General features: G+C 40.6%; 2 protein-coding genes across 2 annotated transcripts in view; one reads left to right on the top strand and one right to left on the bottom strand.

Annotated features, from left to right (window-relative positions):
- CFAP69 (cilia and flagella associated protein 69) overlaps window positions 1-9,393 on the top strand; it is a 31,166-nt gene extending 21,773 nt beyond the window's left edge. Inside the window, exons 19-23 of the mRNA XM_086614630.1 lie at window positions 2,224-2,300; window positions 4,250-4,444; window positions 5,390-5,476; window positions 7,077-7,181; window positions 9,217-9,393. Of these exons, the coding sequence (XP_086470756.1) occupies window positions 2,224-2,300; window positions 4,250-4,444; window positions 5,390-5,476; window positions 7,077-7,181; window positions 9,217-9,393 (641 nt within the window). The remainder of the gene's footprint in view (window positions 1-2,223; window positions 2,301-4,249; window positions 4,445-5,389; window positions 5,477-7,076; window positions 7,182-9,216) is intronic.
- A 3,153-nt stretch (window positions 9,394-12,546) lies between these two features.
- Window positions 12,547-13,660, bottom strand: FAM237B (family with sequence similarity 237 member B). The gene is made up of 2 exons (XM_086615051.1): window positions 13,267-13,660; window positions 12,547-12,572 (listed from the first exon to the last, which is right to left on the bottom strand). Exons 1-2 carry the CDS (start codon window positions 13,646-13,648, stop codon window positions 12,547-12,549), a joined length of 408 nt encoding a protein of 135 aa, XP_086471177.1. The 5' UTR covers window positions 13,649-13,660.
- Window positions 13,661-25,379: the final 11,719 nt, after the last annotated feature.

Here is a 25,379-nt window from a genome sequence, read left to right on the forward strand (position 1 = left end):
TGAATATGCATACTCATTACACCCCGTCTAAAAATGTAAACTGAAGTTAAGTTACATGATAAACTCTTCCACATCCATAAAATTTATTATCTGGCTGTAGACAAAAGCTAGGTCTTAGTTTTTACTAATTCATGTTGGATATTAATGTTTTCACTGTTACCATTTAGCTGCATAAACATTATTTGTTTAATTATTTGCTTCAGTCTATTTTTAGGAACTGAACTGAACTAATATTCTCTGGCTTATCCTTTAAAAATAGGCATTATATTTGTTTTCTCACGTCCATCCTCCACAGGTTCAAAGATGATCAGTAATTGCTTTGAGTTGCTTCAACTGTTTCCCTGGGTAACTGAGAGAACCAACTGGTTTGAAAATATCCTTAGTTTCTCTAAGAAACTATAGGTATTTCTTCCTCTGTTGTAACCCAGGTTCTTTCTAATTTTTGTTAATTATGTTAAATGTTGGATCACAGCTAAATTCTTTATTAAAGCAAAAATGCATGAGATTTTGTTCCAGCATTCTCCTGTATTCACACATACTTCATGTTAGTTATATAGATTGTAATGTCTCCTGTGAAGTACCGAAATGACACGAAAGTGTCAGCATCTTCCTCTTACATGCTGCGTTAACAGCTTGTAGCATGGTGATCTAGAAGAACAGTGTTAACTGGTCTTTATTTATGGTATTTCTTAACTTCAAAACATGATGTAATTGTACCCTAATAGATAGATGCTACGTTCCCCATTACCACACAGATGGTATGAAGCAGTCTAGAATGAGATTTGATAGACTATATAGAGATACGTTTTTTTAAAAAATCAAGTCTAATTAACATGCAGCATGCAAAAAATGAGGCATAGTCTCAGCAACCATACTTCTCTATCTTATTCTTTTACACATATCATAGAATCATAGAATCATAGAATCGTTAGGACTGGAAGGGACCTTCAAAGGTCATCTAGTCCAACCCCCCTGCAAGGAACAGGGATATCTCCAACTAGATCAGGTTGCTCAGGGCCTCGTCCAACCTGGCCTTAAACGTCTCCAGGGATGGAGCATCCACCACCTCTCTGGGCAACCTGTTCCAGTGTTCTACAACTCTCATGGTAAAAAATTTTTTCCTAATATCCAACCTGAATCTACCTCCCTCTATTTTAAAACCATTACCCCTTGTCCTATCACAACAGGCCCTCCTGAACAGCCTCTCCCCATCTTTCCTGTAGGCCCCCTTGAGGTACTGGAAGACCGCTATAAGGTCACCCCGGAGCCTCCTTTTCTCCAGGCTGAACAGCCCCAACTCTTTCAGCCTGTCCTCATAGGAAAGGTGCTCCAGCCCTCTTATCATCTTCGTGGCCCTCCTCTGGACCCTCTCTAACTGGTCCCTGTCCTTCTTATGTTGGGGGCTCCAGAACTGGACGCAGTACTCCAGGTGAGGTCTCACAAGGGCAGAGTAGAGGGGAAGAATCACCTCCCTCGACCTGCTGGCCACGCTCCTCTTGATGCAGCCCAGGACGCGGTTGGCCTTCTGGGCCGCAAGAGCACATTGCCGGCTCATATTGAGCTTCTCGTCCACCAGTACTCCCAAGTCCTTCTCCTCAGGGCTGCTCTCGATCCATTCTCCGCCCAGTCTGTATTTGTGCCTGGGATTGCCACGACCCAGATGTAGGACCTTGCATTTGGATATTGTAAACTTATTTTTGAAAGATGGAGTCATGATGCTCAAGGCATTATACTCAAGGCTCATGTCTATGAAATGGTGGAGACCCTCACTACAAAGCTTTGAAACAAAGTACTGGACACTCTGTAATATGATTCCTGTTGGCTGCTTCACACCTAAAGCAAACTCTTATTTGTGCTGAATTGCTTCTTTAGAAACTATTGACCTGTGGGCTCAACTGCTTGTCTGCTTTAATGGAAGATCAAACCCTTACCACGAAAGTGTAGCAAATGCAGTACTATCCTGGCTTTCCAAGTGATCGGAAGGTCACTGGAGCCACTCATAAGTAAAGAGTTAGTATAGAGTGAATGTGTTACAGAGAAAACTGGGATTTTATCACCCAGAGCCTGCTCAGGATTAGAAGAGTGACTGACTGACTGACTGTATGTGTGATGAAGATTTTGCATGTGATTATGTGACAAATAAGATGGTGTCTTTTTTAGAATGTTTATACTTTAAGATAAATTCATCATGCTGTTAATACTGACATGATTAATATTCTTTAGGTTTTGAAAATTTACCCGGCTTATCTGCTAAGGATTTTGTCACACTTGCTGTCATACGGCGTTATATTGACTTTAAAGTGAGTATTGTGGAAGAAAATATTACTACCGTATCTGTGTTTGCAAAAATCACAAGTAGATCTCAAGGTACAAGAAACAAATCAACCTTCAAAAGCTGTCACCTGTGGTGCAAGTCACCTATAGTTTCACAGAGTGTAAGCCAGTTTTTACCATCAAAAGAGACAATCCCACCTCCACCATTGCAGCACTCCCCAGGCCCTTCCTTTGTGCTGCTGCAAATGTTTGTGACTGCATAGAAAATAAGACTAGAAACCAATACTAGTTAAAAATAACTCAGAAAAAAAAATAGTTTCAACTGTTTGCCGGCTCCTGAAATAGGAATGTGCCAGGATAGGAGTAAGAAACTGGGGAAGGGCTGGAGAGTAGGACTGCCTCTTTGTGCAGTAAGGTCCGTTTAGAGAGGGGCGGTTTGCTATTAAAAATTACATTAAATACACATTCTGATAAAGGTTTTTCTGTGCTTTCCCACTTTTGTCCACACATGCAGTATCCACTCATAGTGTCAAAAGTTAAAAATGATGTGCCTATAGGAAGCAAGAACAGGATAACAAGCTTTGTGGGAGCCATACTGCTCAAAAAACGCTTCAGTTTATGCCAATTTTCTGCGTAGGAACAAAGTCTGTGAGAGCTTGAAGTGTTCAGGAACTAGCAAGACTTGATCCTTGGTTGATATTTCCAGCTTCCATTTATGTCTCATGTTGCGGTTTCCTCTGATAATGTGCGCAACTTGAGATTTTAAGAAGCAGCCAGTAGGACACAACACTTCACTCTTGTGATTTGGTATCTTGTAGCTATCTGTATTTCTTCTGAGTTTCTGTAGTTAATCAGCATTCCTGTTACTCCTCTGTAGAGTAAAGCTTGGGCTTGGGAAGGCTTAAGGAGGATAATCGTGAATGAATTTGGCATAGCATTACTGAAGTCTAACCTTGCATAAAAATTCTGGGAAGTGGAACAACAGTAAGGAGAGATTCATAGATTCGTAGATTTCTAGGTTGGAAAAGACCTTAGAGATCATCCAGTCCAACCGTCCCTAATCCCCATTAAACCATATCCCTAAGTAGATCATCCACCCTTTTCTTAAACACATCCAGGGATGGGGACTCAACCACCTCCCTGGGCAGCCTATTCCAGTGGCTGACAACCCTTTCAGAGAAGAAATACTTCCTAACATCCAACCTGAATCTCCCCTGACTAAGCTTATACCCATTTCCTCTTGTTCTATCACCCATCACTAATGTAAAGAGCCCTTCCCCTACCTCCCCACCATCCCTTCTCAAGTATTTGTAAGCTGCAATCAGGTCTCCCCTCAGCCTCCTCTTCTCCAGGCTAAACAGCCCCAACTCCCTCAGCCGCTCCTCATAAGTTTTATTTTCTAGCCCCTTGACCAGTTTAGTCGCCCTTCTTTGGACTCGCTCCAGGAGCTCAATATCTCTCTTAAAGCGAGGGGCCCAAAACTGGACACAATATTCCAGGTGCGGCCTCACCAGTGCCGAGTACAGGGGCAGGATCACTTCCCTGTTCCTGCTGGTCACACTATTCTTGATACACACCAGTATCCCATTGGCCTTTTTGGCCACCTGGGCACACTGCTGGCTCATATCAAGCCGGTAGTCAACCAACACCCCCAGGTCCTTCTCCGCCAGGCAGCTCTCCAGCCACTCTTCGAGCCTATAGCGATGCTTGGGGTTTTTATGCCCCAAGTGAAGGACTCTGCACTTGGCCTTATTAAAGCTCATGCCATTGGCCTCAGCCCAACGATCCAGTCTGTTCAAATCCCTCTGAAGGGCCTCCCTACCCTCGAGCAGATCGACACAGCCTCCCAGCTTGGTGTCATCCGCAAATTTACTGAGGGTAAGAGAGAGAGATTGTTGCTCTATTATATTTTAAATAATTGGAACTGAAAAAAAGAGATAATTATCAGATGGTGTGGTATGTGTTTCACACACAGGTTGGAGAAGTTTGGAGTGAACTATGTGCAGAACTAAAAGAAGAATTCAGGCCTGTTACATCGGATGAGGAAGCCCTGAAAGTTATTTCAGGGGTATTAGAAGATACTGGAAGAATGGTTGCTGCTCTGCAGACTGAAGTGCTTGAAAGTCAACACAACCAAGAAATCCAAGAAGAGGAAAAAGCATATACAAAAGTAAGACAAGGAGTATTTAAACAAGTAAAGCCCATGAAGATTTTCTTATTATATAATGTTGAGAATCCTGTATGTGCACACTGCTTGAAGATATTTTAATCTGTTTCAGCAGTAAAATTTTAACTTTGAATTAAAGGTTAACCTCAGTTCTCCCAATTTGTATAATTTTGCCAGTATTTAGAGAGTAACATGAAAAAATGAAGCAGTATCATCAGTGATGCATCAGCAACCGTGTAATGAGAAATGATCATTATGTTACTGTAGAGTTGCACCCGTGTTCATCTGTAGCAGATAACAATTTACGTATTACAACTACATCTGTTTCTTAAAATGAAGCCTCTGTTATAAGCTCTCTTGGCTGAATATTCACAGAGCTTCATTACTTCAGAAAGTAAGGCTTTGTGCTTTCCAGTGTGCTGAGAGTGAGCAGGTATAGACATTTTCCAGCTTTCGTTATAAGGCAAGCATTTGGCATTTTTACTTATCTACTGTCTCATCCTCTCCTCCTTTCTGAGAAGTAAGATCTGTTGGTCCACTTCTCTAAAATCTCATGCTAGTGTTTTTGAGGGATTGTCATGCATGATGATGCCTGCACTTTTGTCATCAGAACTGATTCCATCTCTGTTATTCAGCATTTGAGAATGAGAATATACAGAAAGCATTCCTGAAAGAGCTGGGGCTTTTCCGACATCTATGTTGGAAGAGGGAAAAATTAGTTTGCACAGAAAAGGTAAGCCTTTTTTTTTCAAAGGCAGCACATAAGTGAGGTTTTTAAAGGACAAGTACATTACTACAACATCATCATCCAATCTCAGGTGAGAAGGATGAGCTAAGGTATCCAAAGGGGCATAGCTGAACATACTATTCAAACAGCCCAAGCAAAGAATTCAGAAGAGCTCGTGAGAAGAGGATTGTTGCATCTTGTAAATCTCATTTATATTACAGATCCAAGCTATCCATAAGCAGAGAGAAATAGTAAATAAATCTTGGGAAAATTTCTTGACTCGGACATCAAACTATGAGGCATTGAAGGTAAGAAGTCTGAGTGATGGAGCAAAATTTACATTCACAGAGTAGTTATAATTGCAAAGTTCCAAAAATATTTCATAATTAATCATGAGGTATTCAAGTAGAAGTTACAGTAAATTTTGTATTCACACACAGACCTAGAAGAATGAACCAGATGTATTGGCAAAGCTGTGCAATCTTTGATTCTTCTGCTCTTCTGATGACAGTCACTAATTGGGGATCAACGTTGTTTATGCACTTGCAATTGGAGCAGAGGGGGGTGTGTGTATGACTAAAAGTCTGATCATTCTTACTTTTCTTTATTTTTTCTAATACTTCATTTGCTATTTTTAGTACAACAAACATCTTTCAAGATGGGGAATATTGTATGATGAAAGGAGTTTCTTTTAGCAGTATTTGCACTTTTCCAAAAGAACATAAAAAATACTAGAGTCCTAGTTGGTTAAGCAATCAGACTACATTGGAGAATGAATGAAATCAGACTTAAAAGAAATGCATTGGCAGCTGAATTTAATTTTTCTTCATTTCTCAAAGGAGATGCAAAAGAGAACAATTTTCTTCATGTGCGAGCATGTCCCTGGCCTGTGGTAAAGATCTATGCTAGAATTAGAAATGGAAAAGGGCCAGAAGAAGGATTTGGAGAACTACAGGCTGGTTAGTTTTAGCTAAGTCCCTGGGAAGCTGTTTTAGGTACATTAGGGACAAGAAGGTGATTGGTGATGTCTGTCATGGATTTACCGTGCCAATGTGGTTGCCTTTTGTGATAAAATTATTTGCTCTGGAGAAGGAGGAAGAGGGATGTTGTTTCCCTTGGCTTTAGCAAGGCTTTCAGCACAGTCTTGTATAGCGTCCTTTTAGCCAAAATGGGGAGATATGAACTGGACTACATACAGGTGGACTACCAGTTGGATGAGAAACTGGCTGGACTGACAGACTCAAAGGACAGTGGTCAGTGACTGACGTTTAGTTAGCAGTCAGTTTTAAGTGATATACCTCAGAGTTAATTATAGGGTTAATACTATTTAACATTTTCATCAATTACTTGGATATTGGCTCGGTGTGCTTCCTCATCACGTTCACGCATGGCACTGAGCTGGAGGAAGCAATCCATATGCTGGGAGGTAGCGTTGCTATTCAGAGGGACCTTGAGAAGCTGAAGGGACGGGCCGACCGAAAGCTCACGAAGTTCGGGAAACTGTGAATTCATGCGTCTGGGATGTATTAAGGTTCTCATGCGTCAGTGCAGCCTGGGGAGTGACTGGCTGTGTAGATGTGTACTGTGGATGGAGTGACAAGCTGAACATGAGGCAACAGTGTGCTCTAGTGGTGATGAAGGCTAACAGCACATACGGCTTCATTGGAAAGAACGCAGCCCGCAGGTCATAGCAAGTGATTTTTTCCCTTCTCACCCTTGTGAAGCCATTTCCATTTATTCTGTTTTCAGGTCCCCGGAGAGTCACAAACGAGAGGGAGGGTACTTACAATTAAAGGTCATAGGAATTATCACCTCATTTGTCATTTTGTTTGTATATTTTCTAACAAGTGCAAATGGTACAATTCATTCTGGTGAAAACAATTTTACCTTTTTTCTAACTATCTTTAGAAAGCAAAAAGGCTTCAGGAAAAATCAATAGAGGCTTCCAGATCTAAATCAAAGACTCAAAACGAAGCAGTCCATTCTACTGATATCAAAGGCCTCGGTACGACAGTAAGTAATCCCCAATGATACTGTTTTATTTTCATTAATGTGTAATGAAATGAACACAATCCAAATGAATGGTTTGGATTTTTTTCTGGCTGTGTATGTGCTGTTGCTTGCTCTTTCTTTAATAATGTTTTTGTTGACAAGCTCCAAGTACGTAAGAAAGAATCCGTATCTCCTGCAAAGCACCGCTTCCCCTTCTGACATACCCTCAGACAACAGGTAGTTGACCAGAATGAGATTCTGATCTGCAAATTACTCATAAAAAGTGTGGGCAAGATAGTCCCTGTGCTACTTGACATGTACCTCTTGTGGGACAGCCTTTTGTGAAAACCTTGCTGAGGTCAAGACCTCCTTCCTTTCTCGTTGGGTAAATCTGTGTGATCTCTAATACATCAGTAGAGGTGTCCTTTGTCAGTAGATGTGTTCCTGACTGTCTGCAGATAAGCCAGTCATTGCATCTGCAGAAAAGATTTTTTTTTTCTCATTTGTATCAGTTAATTGAAGTGTGAGAAAATACAAGCCATTGTTAAGATCTTATTTGGGTGTAACAGTATATTTAGATGTTGAATTTTGACAAGCTGAGGTAAGACATGAGAGAATCTCCATGCCAGTCAGTAACTGCATTTGAGCTAGCTGGGTGAGTTCTGTGTAACCATCACGGCTAAGGAGGATTTAGTGGGAGGGATAGCTTCTTGATTGCTTATAATTTACTCTTACATGTAAGGATAAATGAGGAACTAAAACCATGAGGTGCTGCTTTCACACTTGCACAAAGGCAAGAGATTCTATTGTCATGGTCTCTCTGGCATAAATGAGTAATGACAACTAAGGTGGCTGCATCCTGAAAAAGAAAAGAGGCAGTTCACGTTTGATGTGATGAAGAAACGAGCTTAATAGGAAGCAAGGGATAGTTTCAGAGTGCTGGAGTAGGATTTTTATCAAATTATCTTTGCCCTAAAGTTCTGAAAGATATGGAGGGACACAACTGTGAATGCAAGATGCAGGGAACTAGAAAAACTAGTTATGTGCGTATATCAGTAAGACTGTTAATGAGCAATATTTTGCAGAAAGTATCTGAAAAATTCAGATATAAACATGAGTATTCTGCTAATTGTTAGTAGAGAGAAATACATTAATAGATTTTATTTTAAAGACTTGGACCTCAAGCCATGATTTTAATTTCTTTGGAGGGAGAGGATTTGACAAGAAAATATCTTCATGGTTCTATAGTCAGTATTTCAACAACTGTAGACAGAAACAAGGAAAAGGTTAGTCCATTTTGCAGAATAAATGTGTTAAGAAAACAAACACATCAGCAACATCAGATAAAATTTCTTGGGTACATTGCTTAGAAGAATTACAAATGACAGATATGGCTGGCAATTTTTTTTCATGGGACTATCTTCTTCTCTCCTCTCTGCCAAATATCTTTAGTAAGGAGAGGTGAAAATTAAGCTAAGATGGTTGTTGCAAACCAAAGTCAAGTAAACAAACGTGTGAGCCACATTCACTCAAAGAGTTGCATTATTTGGTTTACTAGGTTATGGTTAGAAGATAGAGGGATTTTTTTTCAAAGACCTGCATTCTGAGGGAAACAGTCTGTTTCCTTTTTTGTCTTTGTATAGTGAAATTCTGTACTAATTTCACTATATTTCACGTTATTTCACTAATGTATAGTGAAATTCTGAGGACAAAAACTGTGGCTGATACATACAAATTCAAATAACATTGCACAACAAACTAATAATATTGTAATAAAGGCTTGATTTTCTTTTTCTCTATTCGTAAGATCAGACATGAAGGCAGAAGAGCAGGGTACATAAAGGTACCTGCTGAAAAACCACTCTGTCCTTTCCTTTGTATTGATGGGAACAATTTGTGAATATAGTATAAAGGATAGTTTGAGTGGACCTCAGAAACCTCAGCAAGCAGCTCCACCAGCTGAATAATATTTGTGAAAGCCAGTTCACGATTTAACTCTCATCTCATTTTAAATGCTAACATGAATGTCAAGCAATGCATTTATTTTGTTTTTCAGATTGGACCTGGTCGCTTAGTAACTGTGGAAAGTACACCTCCTCAGTTAATTGGAGGGCCACTGGCTGTTACAGACCTTGCTCTTAGAAAGCCCTCTGCTTGTCAAGGAGCCTTAAAAAAGATCAAAAGAGTTAAAACATTAGACCCAGTCAAGAAAGATTCAGTACCCATAGAATAGATAGTGTTCTGAACAGTGCTTTTAATAGTTAACTGTATGTATACTTCAGATACACAATAAAATCTGTTTGTAATGCTTTGATTAATTGCTTAGAACATCTTGAGAGTAAAATTAGATTTTGTCTTAACTCATACGAACATGGGGATGATTTATTAATAAAGTACCCCGTACAGTATGGTACAAAGCTATGTTGAGTCTAATTATTTTGTGTGCTAGTGCCAGGTTACCCTGATCCACTATCAGTAGGTTCACTGTTTAGATTTCCATCTCTTGTTGACACATTCCACACATTGCAGTTGGAGTATGTCTTCCTTTCAGCAGGGTGCTGAACCTTCACATAAACATGTTCGATTCTTCATTTTCCTGCATGTCGTACCCACATGGGTTTTGTCCACGTCCATTTTGTTTCTTGAATCGTTGCCTTTATCATTGGGACTTCTGACTTCTCTCAGTTTTTATCTGAAGACTCACTAAGAAGCTTGTCGTTGCCAACAGTTTCTCCAAGCCTGTTGGACAGACATGGTGAAATGTCCTGCTCCTCATGAGTTTCTTACAGCTCTTTAACTGATCTTACTATTCTAATTATTTCTTGGGTTATTGCGCTTACTGTCTCCAAGAAGAACTCATCCTCTTCTGCCCTAGCACCTCTAGAATACCGACACAAACTTGCGAGCAGCGGACCTTTTTGTAGATGACTCTGTTTCTAAGCTATTGTCTCCTTTCCTTGCTTGGGCAAAGCCTGAGGCTGAAAGCAGTTGCTGTCCAGTGCTATGACAGAAATTGCTGTGACATTGCAAGGGGTTCTGTGACATACAAGCTCTGGCACTAGTCTGTCATTTTTGCCTGTGAGCAACGTTTTGAGAAAAGTACAAGCTTTCACTTTGAAAAATGAGAATAAATTTGAGCTCAACAGGTAGAACTTAGTTTCTGACTCCCTTTTTTACTTCTTGAAAGAGGGATCGGGTGGAGTGGGGTGTATAAGCGTTTCCTAAAAATGTGTTCGTCCCTGTAGCAAGATATAGCAGTCCTGGCATTAAAAGTGAAGGCAGATATTTTTGTTTAAAAATTGCCTACTTAAATTCTATAAAAAGGAGAACCCAAAGAAAATAATGAAATAAAACAAAACACCCATATGAAATGATGCTTAAACTAAGTTTAGATATGTTTTCTTAGACAAGCCTGTATGCGTATTTCTTGCCTACCAACAAGAAAGATAACAGTGACATCACTGTTACATCTCTTGTAGAGATGCCAGGAATAGGCAGCTGGCTTTCCATGACTCTGTCATAGACAAAACAGGTGTATCTGCCTGGAATTTGTTTTGCTGCTGCTTATGGTGCTGTTGTTCGCAATCACCTGCCCCTTTGGCAGACACTACAGAGTGACCGTAGCAATAGATTGTTCAAACATTCTGATGCCAGTTATGGTAAATGCTAAGCACTTTTGCCTCCAATACAATCAAAATAAAGACAGTCTGAGGAAAGATGGAGCTTTAAAACTGCATAGGATACTTTGCTCTGGCATTCAATTAAAAGATCACTAATATAGGAAACATTACCTTTAAAACGTTATTATGGTTTTACAGTTCTGTAGGTGATGAATAATATTTGTAGGTGTGAACAAGGGGAATTTATTTATCTGGTTTATAACAGTTAAAACACTTGATCTGTTGCAAATCCAATACAATACACAGCTTTATAAACTGCATATTGCTGGAACAGATTAGACGATGACTCTCAAATAGCTGTTCATCATGATGTATCAATTCCTGAAACTGCTGGGTTTGGGTGTGAAATGACTCTCTCTAGTTCCTCAAAAGAAAAGGTGTCTTTAACGTATTTTTTGTATCAGGGACTTATGGTGATATTCATGGGTAAGAGTAATTTCTCACTATTTTTGTACCCTCTCCAGAATACTGTAGGAGAAATATTTTACAAGATGCAGTTCAATATTGTATTTACGTAAATGAACATTTACAAACTGATGAAAATTGTTGGGTATTTTACAAACTATATATGAGCTAGGCATTATGTGGGATGGATTTCTTGTTACTTATGAAGGTTTATGTGCTGATACTGCATAAGTACTGTTTCCTACAAACCAGGAAACCTATAAACCCAGTTGGGATCTCATAAAAGGCTAGAACCCAACAGGGACCGAGCAAGCTGCATTGCCTAAGGAGCAAAGCAGAGAACAGTCAGCATCTCTGAGTGTTTCCATTTGTTCTTAGGCTTTCTGTGCTCAGGAGAAATGGATTAACTAGATGGTTAATCTCCCTGAATTAGTTTACCCATGCGGGATGGTTTCTTACAATGGGAGCAGTACTCAAGCCAATCTCTCCCTCTTTTAAACCACTTGATGCATGGGTCTCTTCTCAACTGCGATGTTGCCTGCTATGACCGGGATGGATTGTGTCACTTTATTTACCTGTATAAATGTGTAAATAAAAAGCAGCCTAAGTACTGTTCTTAATGTAATGTAGTAGTGGATTTGCAAACAACATGCTGACAAGAAAATTACTACTATTCAGACCTTGCTGCATAGAAAAATACTTTAATTAATCCACAGCCTAGACTAAGCAGTGATAAAATACAAAGTTTAGACTGCACAGGACGTTACAATGAGCATAATCCTTCCCTTGAGCTTGATGACACACTTTTTTGCATCAAGCACTTTTGCACTTCACTTAAAAGTGAAGTTGGTAGTATGTGCCAGACACTATATAAAATATGTTTGTTGACATTTTCTCCACTGCTTAATGTATAAAAATATATTGGGTTTCCATCAAAATTGACTTTTAAAAAGAGAATTATTGGAAAAGATGAGCCTCTACAAAAATACGACACTGGTTCAGCCTTACAAGCTTACCTGAGAGAACTAAGGTGTTGACTCAAAACACAAAAACATTCACACATGCAGTGGGAAAAAGACAACTTGGGTAGATCACAAGATAGGAAAGCAAAAGTGGCAATGTGGGAGCTCACGTACTTATCATTTTAGCAGTGATTAAGTACTTTATACAAAGAAAAGAAAAAAAAAAGGTTGAACAATGCCAATGGATTTGTCTAAGCATCTGCAGTATATGCTGTGCTTTTGTGCCTCTTCATTTTGATGTTGCCTTGCTGAGGTATCTTCATTTTCTCCTCTTTTGGCCTAGAATGGGTTGGTGAAAGCAGACCCTGCAAGATTATGAAGAAAGGTAGTTATTTTCCAAGCAATATGGTTAGGAATGCTAGGATTAAATTATCTCCACTTTCGGTCTGGAAACACCTGACTGGGTATATCAGAAAAAAGTCTGTTGCTGAGAAGGAAGGAAGCACACAGATCTGGGGCTGGTTAATAAGATGTAAAGCCAATCACCAATATGATCTCAGTTCAGATTCATCCCAGACCATGAGGACCAGAATTTGTCACTGTTTGATGATTCACAGTGACCATGAGATCACATTGTGTGTCAATAATTTTAATGGGAAGACAGGGTTCAAGCAGTCAGGGATTTAAGCTTCCCTTCTCACAGAGGGTTGATAGCCCAAAGTTCAGACAGAAATCCAAATATCAGGAAACTTTTAGTGTTGTAATGTCATTTGTATGCACACAGTGATAAACAGAGAATGCAGCATCCATTTCCACACACTCCCACTTGCATACCCGACATTTTTTACTTTCTTAAATGCAGAAATGTCGTACCCTAACTACTTTTGACTCATATATTGTGAAAGGAGGTTCCACTGAAAGATGCAAGTGCTTTTGACAAGTAGAGACAGAAAACTGGAAATGACTGTGTTGATTTGCCTAAACAATCAAGGACGAGGATGGAACAGTGGTTCAGTTTAACGTCAGTGCATCACAGAGTAACACCATATCCTGTATTACCTTCTAACGTTCTATGTGAATATGTGGAAGAGTATTTGGCAGACATTAATTGTCTTCTGCCCATTCCATGGGATCTTGAGAGCACACAGTCTACATACATATCCCAAAAGTCCTGGGCTAAATCATTGAAGAGTTCATTGTGCTTGGGCTTAGGGGATTCCTTTAGGAACATCATGAAGTCCCAGAGAGCAATGACCGTATCTGCTACCTTGAGTTTCTTCATTTCCACCAGCCCATGGGACGACACCTCCCAGCACTGATGGTCAATCTGACCCAGGCTTGGAGGAGTTTCTTTTTGATAGTCTAGATTGGCATAAACCAAATTCAGTGTCAATATATAGCCCAGCTGAAGGAACCACCTTCGTTTCCATACAAATTCCATACTCCAAGAAGATACCTGAAAGAAAGCGTATAAAATTACAGTGATTTTACAATTTATGCAGTTCATTCTTACATAACTTTCAAGGATACCTCAAGAGATGATTTATGCATATATACAGAAAAACATTTATTTTCAAAGCATAGAATGAATATCAGTAACCCTAATGCTGGAGGTAGGCTTGCACCTATAAATTGTTAATGCTGTTTAGAACATGAAAACCTGAAGCAGAAAGTTTGACATGATTGTAGCCTATGTCAGACGTGCTCCTTGAGCTCAAGACTTCTCCCTTAAGTTCCTGTGCTTGGATCATCAGTAAAATCAGATTAATAGCAGGTGCTGAAAAAATCATAGTGGTATTCTATTTTAAATGATTGCAAACAAGAAACAGAGCTATATAAATAGTCTTTCGTGGCACAGCCCAACTCAAGAAGGTGGTGAGGAAGGAACAGTAAACCAGACCTTTGCACTGTATTGGATGAGCGTAGGCAGGTTACGAACTCGTTCAGTAGCTGTTGCAAGACCAGAAAAAGGCATATTCCTTTCTGGTTTATGTTAAAAGATTAAGCCAACTTTTGGCACAGTTACTTCTAGCATGTATGCAAAACATAGAAACTATCTGGAGAATTGGAGATGGAAGGAGTAGTAACACAGGAGGCATAATGAGAATGTAAAATGCAACAGAATACGTAGTCATTATTATACACGGATTCCCTCTGGGAAAGCTGCAGTTTTCCTATGATGCATATTCCATATGCTTGAAGCAAGTTTAGACAGAACATCACTAAAACACCTGAAGATTTTTTTTTCTTGGTCCTTTCTACCAAGATCAAGTGCAGTGGAAGAGGACAGTAAACATAAAAGGGAAAACAAACCAAAAAAAAAGACAAGTGAACACAGGAAGAAGTCTGAAGAAAACGATGACAGTCAAGACTCAGATAGTGCCCCTTATTTTGGTGTCCTAAATTGGTTCTGTGTCAAGTAGTTGGTGCCATGCTCATTCCCACAGTTCCCAATCCCCTTGCCAATTCAGAATGTAAAATACAATTACAAAATGATGTGAGGTTTTGTACAGATTCAAGGCAATGTTTTGGGCAACTGTGCAAATCTTACTGGGAACTTGGCCAAAATTGCAGGTGCTCTCCCACTCAGAATAGCTTTGGGCACTGGCAATACAAAAAGTCAGTCTATGATGTCTTCAAAGTGTTAACACGCTCATGTCCTCTCTGCAACTCCTAGTGATGTGATTACAGAGAGGATAATGCACAGATAATACAACATATATGGGAACTGTCTGTGAGAAGACAGCGTTGAGGTGACACCATCAAGTTCACAGTCATACCAAGCTGGGTCTTGAAACAGGCCCTTTTGCTGTGGCCTCAGGGTCCTGGGATGCTTTTTAGTTTGAATGTGCCATTACACTGCTGCAGCCATCTGAGGTCCCTGAACACATGTATTCCTTAACTTCACCTTTAGGACACAAGGGAATGAGACAGACAGATACCCCCCACCCTGGCTCCTTTCTAAAACTGCCCTTGCTAGCTACATTTCAGCAGGCAGCAAGATTACCTGCCTCAGCATCCTGACAGCTTCTGAATATGCATTAAAGTTTCTCTTTCATGGTTTGTTAGAAAACTGGCTCCAGCAAACAAGCAGGGATGGAAATGCTTCTCTTCTCCCTTCCGCTTCACTAGGCACCGGCATTTAGAGGAAGGACACCCTAGCAGTTTAGCTACAAAATAGGAAAACGGCAGCCGGGAAGCCACCAACATTTTGAGTCGTTTTGATTTCATGTTTTAATCCAGCTAAAAACTAAAATGCAAAGGGTCCATTTGAAGACCTCGAACGGGAGCAGAGACCACAAGCCTCACAGAGACTTTGAACCAGTAACTCCTACTATTCAGTACAAGACAGATGAGTTTCACAAAGGCAGTAACTAGAGAGCCAGAGCAGCAGTTATACTTACAGTGCTTCTGTGATGAGGTGGAAAACAGTAGCCTTGAAACAACAGTAGTCAGCCACTTGGAGAAAAGGAACAAAATTCCTGAGAGGGCTGCAAGTGCCCGGCAGCTGCTGGATGCTCCAAGGATGCCAGGATCACACCGCACAGGGACGACTCTGCCACTGGCGAAGCAGCAGCAGCAGCAGCAGCATGAACTGAGGGCAGTGGGAGAGGCGGGAGGGGGCTGTGGCTGTGACAGCCCCACCTCTCCTGCAGCAGGCACCGAGTGTCAGCCAGCCCGGGGCTGGGGTCCCACCTGGAGAGGCTGCGTCTGCAGGGGGGGGGTGCGTTTGAGAGGGGAGAGGCAGAGGGCTCTCAGACGGACAGAAATACAATGGAGAGCAAACCTTTCTCCAGATCAGTAACAAGACCGCTCTCCTTGTTTTATAAAGTCAGGTTTCCGTCCGCAATCCTGTCTGCCCAGCAGGACATACACCCATCAAAGACCACATTTCAAAATAATGGAAAACAGACATACAGCCCAGGATTTATAGGCACAATGTGCACCCACTATTCCAGTTCCCTTTTTGTAGAAACTCCCTGACTTGAGATTGATTTTACACTTTTTTTTTTTTTAAATCTCCTGTAACTTGGTTGCCAGGGAGGTTTTCAATGCCTTTTTTTTTTGTTGTTTTGGTTTTTTACTTGACAATATCCCCTTCAGAGGCTGCTACCAGCGCCGGAATTGCCATCTCACATTTTCCAGCCAGCAGCAGCCCAGCTGGGCCAGTGGTTAAAGATTTCTTTTCTGTTGTTTTGTTTCTGGCTAGTTATTTTCTGTGCTACAAAACTAGGATCACGTTTAGGAGACCTCAGTTTCCTCTGAGAGAGAGAAGGTTATGAAGGAGCTTACTTAGATTCACTTAGATTCTAATTGTTTCTTCCATACATGTTCTTATGATACACCAGTTGTGATGTCTCATCACACACTGAAGTGTGAGACCAAAAATAGAGATTCTTGTTGCAGCTGCTGTGGATTTTCCATGTGTCTGTATGTTGTGGGTTGATGAAGCCAGACCCAGTGCACTATATAAAAGAACTTCTATGTCCTAAATGAGGTTATATCAGTAAAATGAGGTTACAACCACTGTTTTAATTGACAAGAGTGGCAGGGATTTGTAAAAGGCCTTGAGATCCTTTGATGGAACATCTTTTAGTGCAAAGTCTGCTCCTAAGGGCAAACTTCTTCCCATAAATTTGCAATTCCTCAGTCCCTGCGACTCCACATTCACTGAGAGCTGGATTTCTGAACCCTGTTCTAGGTATCTCTTGTGCCTAATTCAGGACAGGTTGCCCAAAACTGAATTGTACAAGGATGGGGATTACGGCAGCTATCATTCAAATCATCTCTGAGATCACCAAGGGAAATGGATTGCTTTGTACTCTGAAATGTAGATGATTTTTGAGAGAACTCCTCATACATTGCACACCTGCTTTTTTAAACCCTGCAAGGAGACTCTCTTTCAAGGAAGGTCATCGGTCTTTCACCTTCAAAGGCACTAGAGTGTATTCAAAGTCTGTCAACAAGTAAAACCATCATCAACCAACATCATTAAACTCAAAGCATTTTTGCAAAAACACTGAAATTCTGTGCTTCTTTCTAACCTGCTGCAGTTTGATGTCATTATAACTCTGTATGTAGCTGCCTCTCTTTAGGTCACAAATCCCTACAGCTGGGGATATGCAACAAAATCAGTTATGAAAAATGGCAGTCCTGTCCATCATGGCTCAGAAACGTTCCAGGATTGCTGTGCCCACTTCTGCACTAAAGGGTTGGATCCGAAACGCTGAAGTCCCCCACTTCACTGATGTCTCAGTGCAGCTCATCACTGTGCAAGGGAAGAGGGGTTCATAACCTGAGGACTACTGCACGAGGGATGTCCCAGTCCTTTTCCTATTGCATATAACGGAAGGAAGTTGGTTTACTTTCTCCTTACCTGCTGAGGCCTGGAAATGGCTCTCACCAAGAGAAAATGGCCGGGAGCTCCTGTGGCCCAGTGCCAGCAGTACTTAAAACCAAGTGCTCTAAATATCATCGGTCCAGTGACTGCCTTACAGAAACTATGACTTTGTAAAGGCTGTTTGAAGGTCCACAGTACATGTCAGGTGTCTGAGGCACTGGCACAAGTTGGGCTCCCCCACAGCTTCACTCCTCAAAGTATAATTAAAATGCTGCACCTGGCAAACAGCAGAAAATCGCTTCCCTCCACAAGACCGGGACCATCTAGAAATCACACCCCACCGCACCTGTGCACAAAACCAAGAGCTCTCTCCAAGGCCGTGTGTCCAGTTCAGTGTCAGTAACTCTCCTGCATGAGACGTTTGCCCGAAGGAACCGTCTGCTCTACAGCAGGAGAGGGCTGATGTAACTAAATTGCAGCTGCTCCTTTCAAGTGCCACCCAACAGCTCTGGACTGTAATTTAAACTTCATTTCTCTGTGCACTGCATCACCACGTATGAAAAATGGTGTTCCCAAAATCGTGATGTCTGAAGCACTTAGGCATGTGACACCGTTAGCTGTTCCAGAGAACCTCCCCTCTCCAAAGGCAGGCATGGCTGATGAGAACATACGTGGAAAAATCAGGTCTATTAGGGTTTCACAACATGCTTTGGTGGAACACGGCATGGCAGGAACGGCCCGTTCTTTCAAGTGGCCATGTAATAATTTCTGTCATGAAGACAATATACACAGTACTTAAAGGCAAATACAAAGCTGCTCCGAAATGGCAACATTCAGAATAACTAAGTATCTTCTGGAAGCCCTTCCAGCTGAGCAGCGTAAACACTGTTTCAAAATCTTGTTTCAAAAAAATAAGCCATGTTTGAACCTACACAGCCATACAGAAAAAACCATGGGCAAGACTGGTATATAGTTAGGTTATCTCTGAACTCTTTGAAGCGAAAGCTGTATTGGATGTAATTACGCTTTGAAAGCAGCGTTCACAACCAAGGAGATTAAAGCGTTAGGAAGGCTGTACAAGGAACCCACCTTTAAGAAAGCTCCTTGGTATCACTAATCAAAACCGCTTTCAGGAAGTTTCCAAGTTAAGAAAAAGCTTTTCCTCTTTTTGTTTGCTTTATGCGCTATCAGATTTATTAGCGTGATCAGTCTCAGAGTGAAACAGCCAACATTTCAGAGGCATTTAAAGGCACGTAAGGAAGCAGGTAGTTGCACAGCTGTTTGGGCACTGCACCAATTCCTTCCTCTCATCTAATTCCCGCTTACAACACCCAGGTGTAGCAGCACCGGATACTGGTGCAAGCACAGTGATTTCATTCTACTCCAAGCGCCACTGCCGGCAGCCCTCAACCCCTTTTCTTTGTCATGCAGGTTTATTTTTATCACGCTCCTCTTGCTTTTCCTAATCTAGTTAATAAATTCACCATTTTTAGTCTTAAAATGAGGTATTCATAGAACACAACTATAGAAATCAAAATGCTAAGGAACAGATTTTTCTTGGGAAAATCCTTTCAAATAAAAAATTCTCTTTTTAAAGTGCCACCTCATCAACAATGTTCTCTTAAGAATCTATTTATGTGAAAAATCTTTGATAACATCTAGAAATTCACCTCCCCAAGTGAAAATGGTTCTGAAGGCTGACTTTCATATTTCATTTTCCTCTACGGCATTATGCATCTTAGTCAGTCAAGCACTGAGGGATCATCACCTATGGGAGAATGACACCTGGAACAAGGACTAACCCATGAATTTGAATTGACAGAGATCAAAATTATTGGCAACTAATAGCCCTGCAGGATGTTACATGAAGTTTGTAGGATGGAAGCACCATGAAGAAAGACACCGATCATGTTTATTAGGCAAGTATTTTTGGTACAATGTCTATTTCAGTTTATTAGGCAAGTATTTTTGGTAAAATGTCTATTTCAGAACAGAACAGGAAAGTCAATCTGTGTCCATCTTCATAAAATCTAATGTACCTGAAAGCTACGTAAAAGCTTGGGATGTAGGTGAAAGCCCGTAAAACCAGAGACCCTGTCCACACACTTGGGAAAGCAGATTTTTTTTTCAGTTGGTGACTAAATATCAATGGGATTTCGAGAAAAATTGTGTTGGGTTCTCCATTCTGCAGGGGTTCAGGAAGAATTCTAAAGATGCAGCATATGCCACATGTAAACCCACAGACCAGCACAGCCGTTTCACACAGTAAATTCTTCTAAGATAGGATTAAAGGCAAAAGTGGCTATTTCTGTGATTTTGAGTTGTTTAATTGATAACCAAACTTAGGCAAATTAAAATGTTTCCCTCAAAATTCTTCCAACATCAGTAGTTTTTCTATAGCACGAGTTTAGAACTGTTGTACTTCAGCTTATTCTTTTTATTATCGCAGTTGAGGTGCCTCCATCTAGTGGCACTTTATTGTACTGAAGAGTGTATTCTTGGAGTCGGTTAAATCTCTTTGTTAATTTTTTTCTTTTTAAATAAAACTGTAAAAGTTCGATTTTTTACAACATCTGGACCTCTGAACCTCGGATATGTTTGTGTAATTATTTTTTTCAGCTACAAAGACCTTTATGCCAGCTTCCCAGCAATGCAGTGAACTGTTGTGTGCATGTTCAGAAAGGCAAGGAAAGAAAATTTGCAAAAGACTTGCATTTTTTAATTATTTCAACTCTACTTTAAAATAAAGTTATGTTGCTAAAATATTTCAGCTTAATTTTTAAGTATTTCCACCAAAGTTAGTTCTTCTCTACATTGAGAAAAACAGCACATAAAGTGCAAATTAAAAAAAAAAAAATGCTGCTGGAAGCTTTAAAATTGTTGTGGAAAGAGATTTTATGTCTTCTTCTTGATAGAGTTGATGACAGCGCACTAGCTAGTGCTTTATATCATGAGAGAAAAGACACAGTGTGGTAGAACTGTGATTTGATGTAGCAGCAACCTTGTGATTTTCAAGCTATCATATACAAGTGTTTGAAGCACACAATGAGAACGGAAAGAGCAGGAACTAAGGCATTATTTAGGACGGAACTCAGAATATGCACTGACTACATATAAATCCGTTTGGAGAGTTTTAAAATGCCATCAGCCTTTTGTAGGCCTGAAATATACCTCTGTGACTACACATCTGCACACTCTTACGTAAACAGGGTTCACTGGAGATAAAGAATTGAGTCACCCTCTGCATCACTGACGAGCAGCGTCTGAAGTAAAGAAATAACAGAGTGATGTTCTGCCGTCAGGGCCGACAGCAAAGTGCTCACAGCCCTGTTACTGAAGTTCCAGTACGGCACACCCACTAGTGATTACGCAGCCAATGCAAATCAGATGGAAAAGATGAGAGACTCAATGCTGCCTTGGCAAAACGGAGTGTCTCTTCAGGTGACCGGATACATTTTTGAAGCAAAGTATTTAGAAAATAAACCACCTAAATATCCTCAAACTTTGGAGTCATAAATTACTCAGTTTCAGTAATTTTTAGCATTCTGTATGTCTGATCATGTGCTTACTGGAATAAAAGGTTCCAGAAAACGCACAATGGCGCATTTCAAATGAAATGTTCCTTAATTCCCTGCTGGTATGAGCGTGTTGGCATGAGCTTGCTCAGTGCTGAAATAAACCTAGTGCTATGTCAACTCACAACATACGTAGGAGACCAGTTTTAATTAATTTCTCTTTTTTGAGGGTGAGTTGTGAATTGATTACATGAGCTGATTAACATTGGTTGATAGCTCTGCTGGCACCTCTGGACCAGCCTACGCTCTAACCTGTTGTTGGATTTGACCTCCTGCTGCGTGTTAAGGAAGTGCAGCCCACTGAATATAAGGCTGTGCGAAGTCGACAAGCTACAGACCCTGCTGCTCTCAACAGCCATAGTGATTCGACAGTACTAAATTCAAACAGTATGCATCACAAAAGCAGGAAAACACCGGTAATTTGATATAAACTTGTACTGGTATCCAAGGAGAGCTCAGGGCCTATGACGTGATCCTTGAAGAACTTCGCTGACAGCCTTCTTGCCATCTGCAACTTCCCCGCGCTTTCTTTGTCTCACTTAAAAGTTCTTTTGCTTATCTCCTTTTCTCTATTAGTTTCTACATAGCGCCGACATCATGTGCTTCACTGAACTCACAGTAGCGCAATCTAACTTTTGCATACGTAAGGACTTCTGAACCTCGCCTACTATTCCGATCGGACTGACAAGTCCTTCCCATATTGTGAACCATAAATCTGGACAAAATGTTCTGCTGTTTGTACTACAAATTGGCATGGTAACACAGAACAGAAATGTCCTCCTGAATGAGCGGGCCTCCCTGCTGCTGCAGAGCGCTCTGCTGTACAACCGCCTCATAAATTCATCAAGCGCCACATTAAAAACAGGTATATTTTTGCTCCCACTAATTCCACGGAAAAGCTGTTTCAAAATTTGATTGCTGAAATGACTAGAAACATTCTTCTAATTTCCTGATATATTTAATGAACAGTACATATCTGTTTGTTCTTGTGTCAACATTGCCCTGCAAATTAAATGGTTTTCATCCTTCATGTTTACTTTCCCGATATATTTATAGACAGCACTTGTATCTCCTCTCTGTTTCTGTTTTATGGAAGTAAACAAGCCAAGCCATCCTAAAATCTGTTTGTACAAAAGGCTCTCAAGCTCTCTGGTGATGCACCTAACTCTGCTCTACCCCTCTTTTAGCTGAACCTTAGCCCAGCTATAGAATGATTAATTAGAAGTTTTCACAGTACCCCAGTGAGATTTCGCCAGGGCCTTAAATAATGAAATTATTACCTCTCTACTTTAAATGAAAATACATCTCCTGAGATACTCTCTGTACTTACGATGATTCCTAAATATATATCATTACCAGGTTTTATCAGCATGCTCTTAATGATTTTATCAGGGCTACTTCAAAAAATATCAAATAAGACCATCCTAAAACCAACACTTTAAGCCTGACATCCTCCTTTTCAACCTTATTTGTGGCTATCGCACTTCACAATTTCCCTCCTAACTCCCATATTCTCATTCCTTCCCAGCTGATACTACATCAAATGTTTTATCAATAGGATATTAATATGGCAAACTCCTTTTTTCCAAAGCTTTGCATGAGATTGAGACCAGGCTTCGGGGTATGTGGTTGGTCAGGTCACTTTTCTTCTTTTCAAAGATAAGCAATTACACTCCCGGTTCAGCCCACCTAACTTCAAAGACTTAACAGAGAGAGATGGGGATCCACAGGGAGCCATTCATGATGTGTCTTGTCCTCTGGAGACACCTCTTGCCACTGAGCATACAAGGAGTTTCAGCCAACAAGCCTCTCATCTAAGACCCCTCAGTTTCATGCCTCCCGTACAAGGCCAGACCCACATTTTCTATTTTCCAGTCATCTTATAACATTCTTAACAGATCTGTTCAGAACACTTGCTGCTAGATTTTACTTATCACATGTTTCAGAGCTGCAGATGCAGTCACTGTGATCTGGAAGCATGACAAGGAGGTTTGCATTTTTTGCTGTTGTAATTATTACTATTCTGCCACTCAAATGATCCATCTTGCCTTTGTCCGCCTGGCGAAGCTACTTTGGCACTGAGGAAAGGCATACTTTGAATTTGGGGGATTTAACTTAGGCTCACTAGACGACAGTCACATCTTCTCCTGCTCTCCCATTTATATAGCTGAAAAATCCTCTGCTCTAAAAATTCCGTAACGGTATGAATCAAGCATGTCCAGAAATTAGAAGTATTTTTAGCTGAAACAGAATACGTAGCTGATTGATAAAAATAACACGGAACAGCAGAAAAAGCAGGTCAGTAATAGTCAACAGAGTGAAAAGCTTTTGAATGTATTTTTTCCGTACATGTAGGTGGAAATAAAAGGTTCATAAAGGGGACTAAGGTCTTCTAAAAATACTACTAAAAATTCCCACGGAATATGACACTTCAAGACAAAAAACTCCAACATCTTGTACTGTAGTATCTTGTAAAATTGTATTGAATTGAAGTATGTTATTATTTTATTAATTCATCAAGATCAAAAGCCATCAAGAATAATAATTCTAAATAGCAGCCACGCTTCTTCTGTACCTGCTTCTGAACAACCCAAAGTAATTCAAGTAAACGGTTTGCTTTTTTAAGTCAGAGAGAGAAGTGTGAGAAAAGCACAGGATTGGAATTTGGAGGTTTTATTCATTCTTCCCTGATTACTTTTAGAAATATTTTTTTCCTAATTTATGTCTAAAAATTTATCAGATCAAAGGTTCCTTTACCTTTACTAACTAACGACTATGTAGAACTATATATAGGTAGGTTTTTTAAATGTAGGTATTGATCTACCTTTTATAGTGTACAAAACAAAGCAGAATTAAAGCAAACATAAAGATCAAACAATAATACACAGAAGAATCGAACTATGTAGCTAATATTTTGCATATAGTTTGTAAACCCAGTTTCCAAATCAAGTGTCCTAGGCCATGAAGCAACTAAGAAACAAAACTCATAAACAACTAACAAAACCAAATTTACATGCTTAAAATGGAACTGGACAACACTCACATGTTGTGAGACATCCTGGATACTGCTTAAATGATCTGTTGGGCCATTTAGCATGTATATGGCACACCACTGTTTTCTTTTTTTTTTATTACGTAACCGAATAAAATCTCTTATTGAACTTATTTTTAGTACTAAGTTACTTTAAATGATAATGATTCTCCTCAGGTAGCTAACAAGTGCAACTGAGAATGTAAGACCTTGTGGAAAGGCTGTAAGAAGCCTGGAGAAGAGAAGGCTCCAGGCAGACCTTACAGCAGGCTTCCAGTACTTAAAGGGGGCCTACAGGAAGGCTGGAGAGAGACTTTTTACAAGGGCATGTAGTGATAGGACAAGGGGCAGTGGATTTAAACTGAAAGAGGGCAGATTTAGATTGGACATAAGGAAGAAATTCTTCACTGAGGGTGGTAAGGCAGTGGAACAGGTTGCCCAGAGAAGTTGTGTGAATGCCCCATCCCTGGACGTGTTCAAGGCCAGATTGGATGAGGCTTTGGGCAACCTGGTGTAGTGGAGGGTTTCCCTGCCCATGTCAGGGGGGTTGGAACTAGATGATCTTTAAGGTCCCTTCCAACCCTAACCATTCAATGATTCTGTGATTTGCTTTTTCATGAGAATTTGTGCTTTCCAAAAACCACAACACTAAAAATATGCTTATATTGTCTGAAAAATACTTTTCTCTAAAATAAAAACTTGTGAAAGAACTAATTTGGGGGCATTTTTTCACTAATTTTATCCTTCTGACCTTACTAATATCATGATTTACAAAATAATTTCTCACTTGTGCCCATTTAAGAAATGCAAAGCACTATAAGCCTTATTAAAGCCATGTACTTTCCACACGGTCATCGTTATCCTGAAAATTAGCCTTGTTGAAAGGTCAGGTCTCAATTTCTTGAAGGAAAGCACATTAACAACAGGGCCAACACACTAAAGGGTTCAACTGCATGGGCAAGGCCAACAGCACGTGCCGTATCCAGTCAGCATACAGCTCCCAGGGACAACACGCTGCTGGAGACCGCGGAACTTGCCAAAACCCTCGCGGCTCGGGCAGCCGAGGCCTTGCTCTCCCCTCAGGTGCCTCTGCCCACACCCCGGCCCGAAATGCCCGAGCGCCTCTGGGCTGTGGGGGGCAGGGAAGACCGGAGCGAGGGGCTGACGGGTTGCAGCAAAGCACACCCGGCCCTCACCGCTCCGGGCTGACCCAACCCGCAGAACG

This window comes from Tauraco erythrolophus, chromosome 7 (genome assembly GCF_009769465.1).
Source record: "Tauraco erythrolophus isolate bTauEry1 chromosome 7, bTauEry1.pri, whole genome shotgun sequence".
NCBI classification, from domain to species: Eukaryota; Metazoa; Chordata; class Aves; order Musophagiformes; family Musophagidae; genus Tauraco; species Tauraco erythrolophus.

Coding starts and splice junctions, on each gene's coding strand:
- FAM237B (XM_086615051.1), bottom strand. CDS start 13,648: ATGGAATTTGTATGGAAACGAAGGTGGTTCCTTCAGCTGGGCTATATA. Junction 12,573..13,266: donor TTCACATAGAACGTTAGAAG/GTAATACAGGAT, acceptor ATAATCTTGCAG/GGTCTGCTTTCACCAACCCA.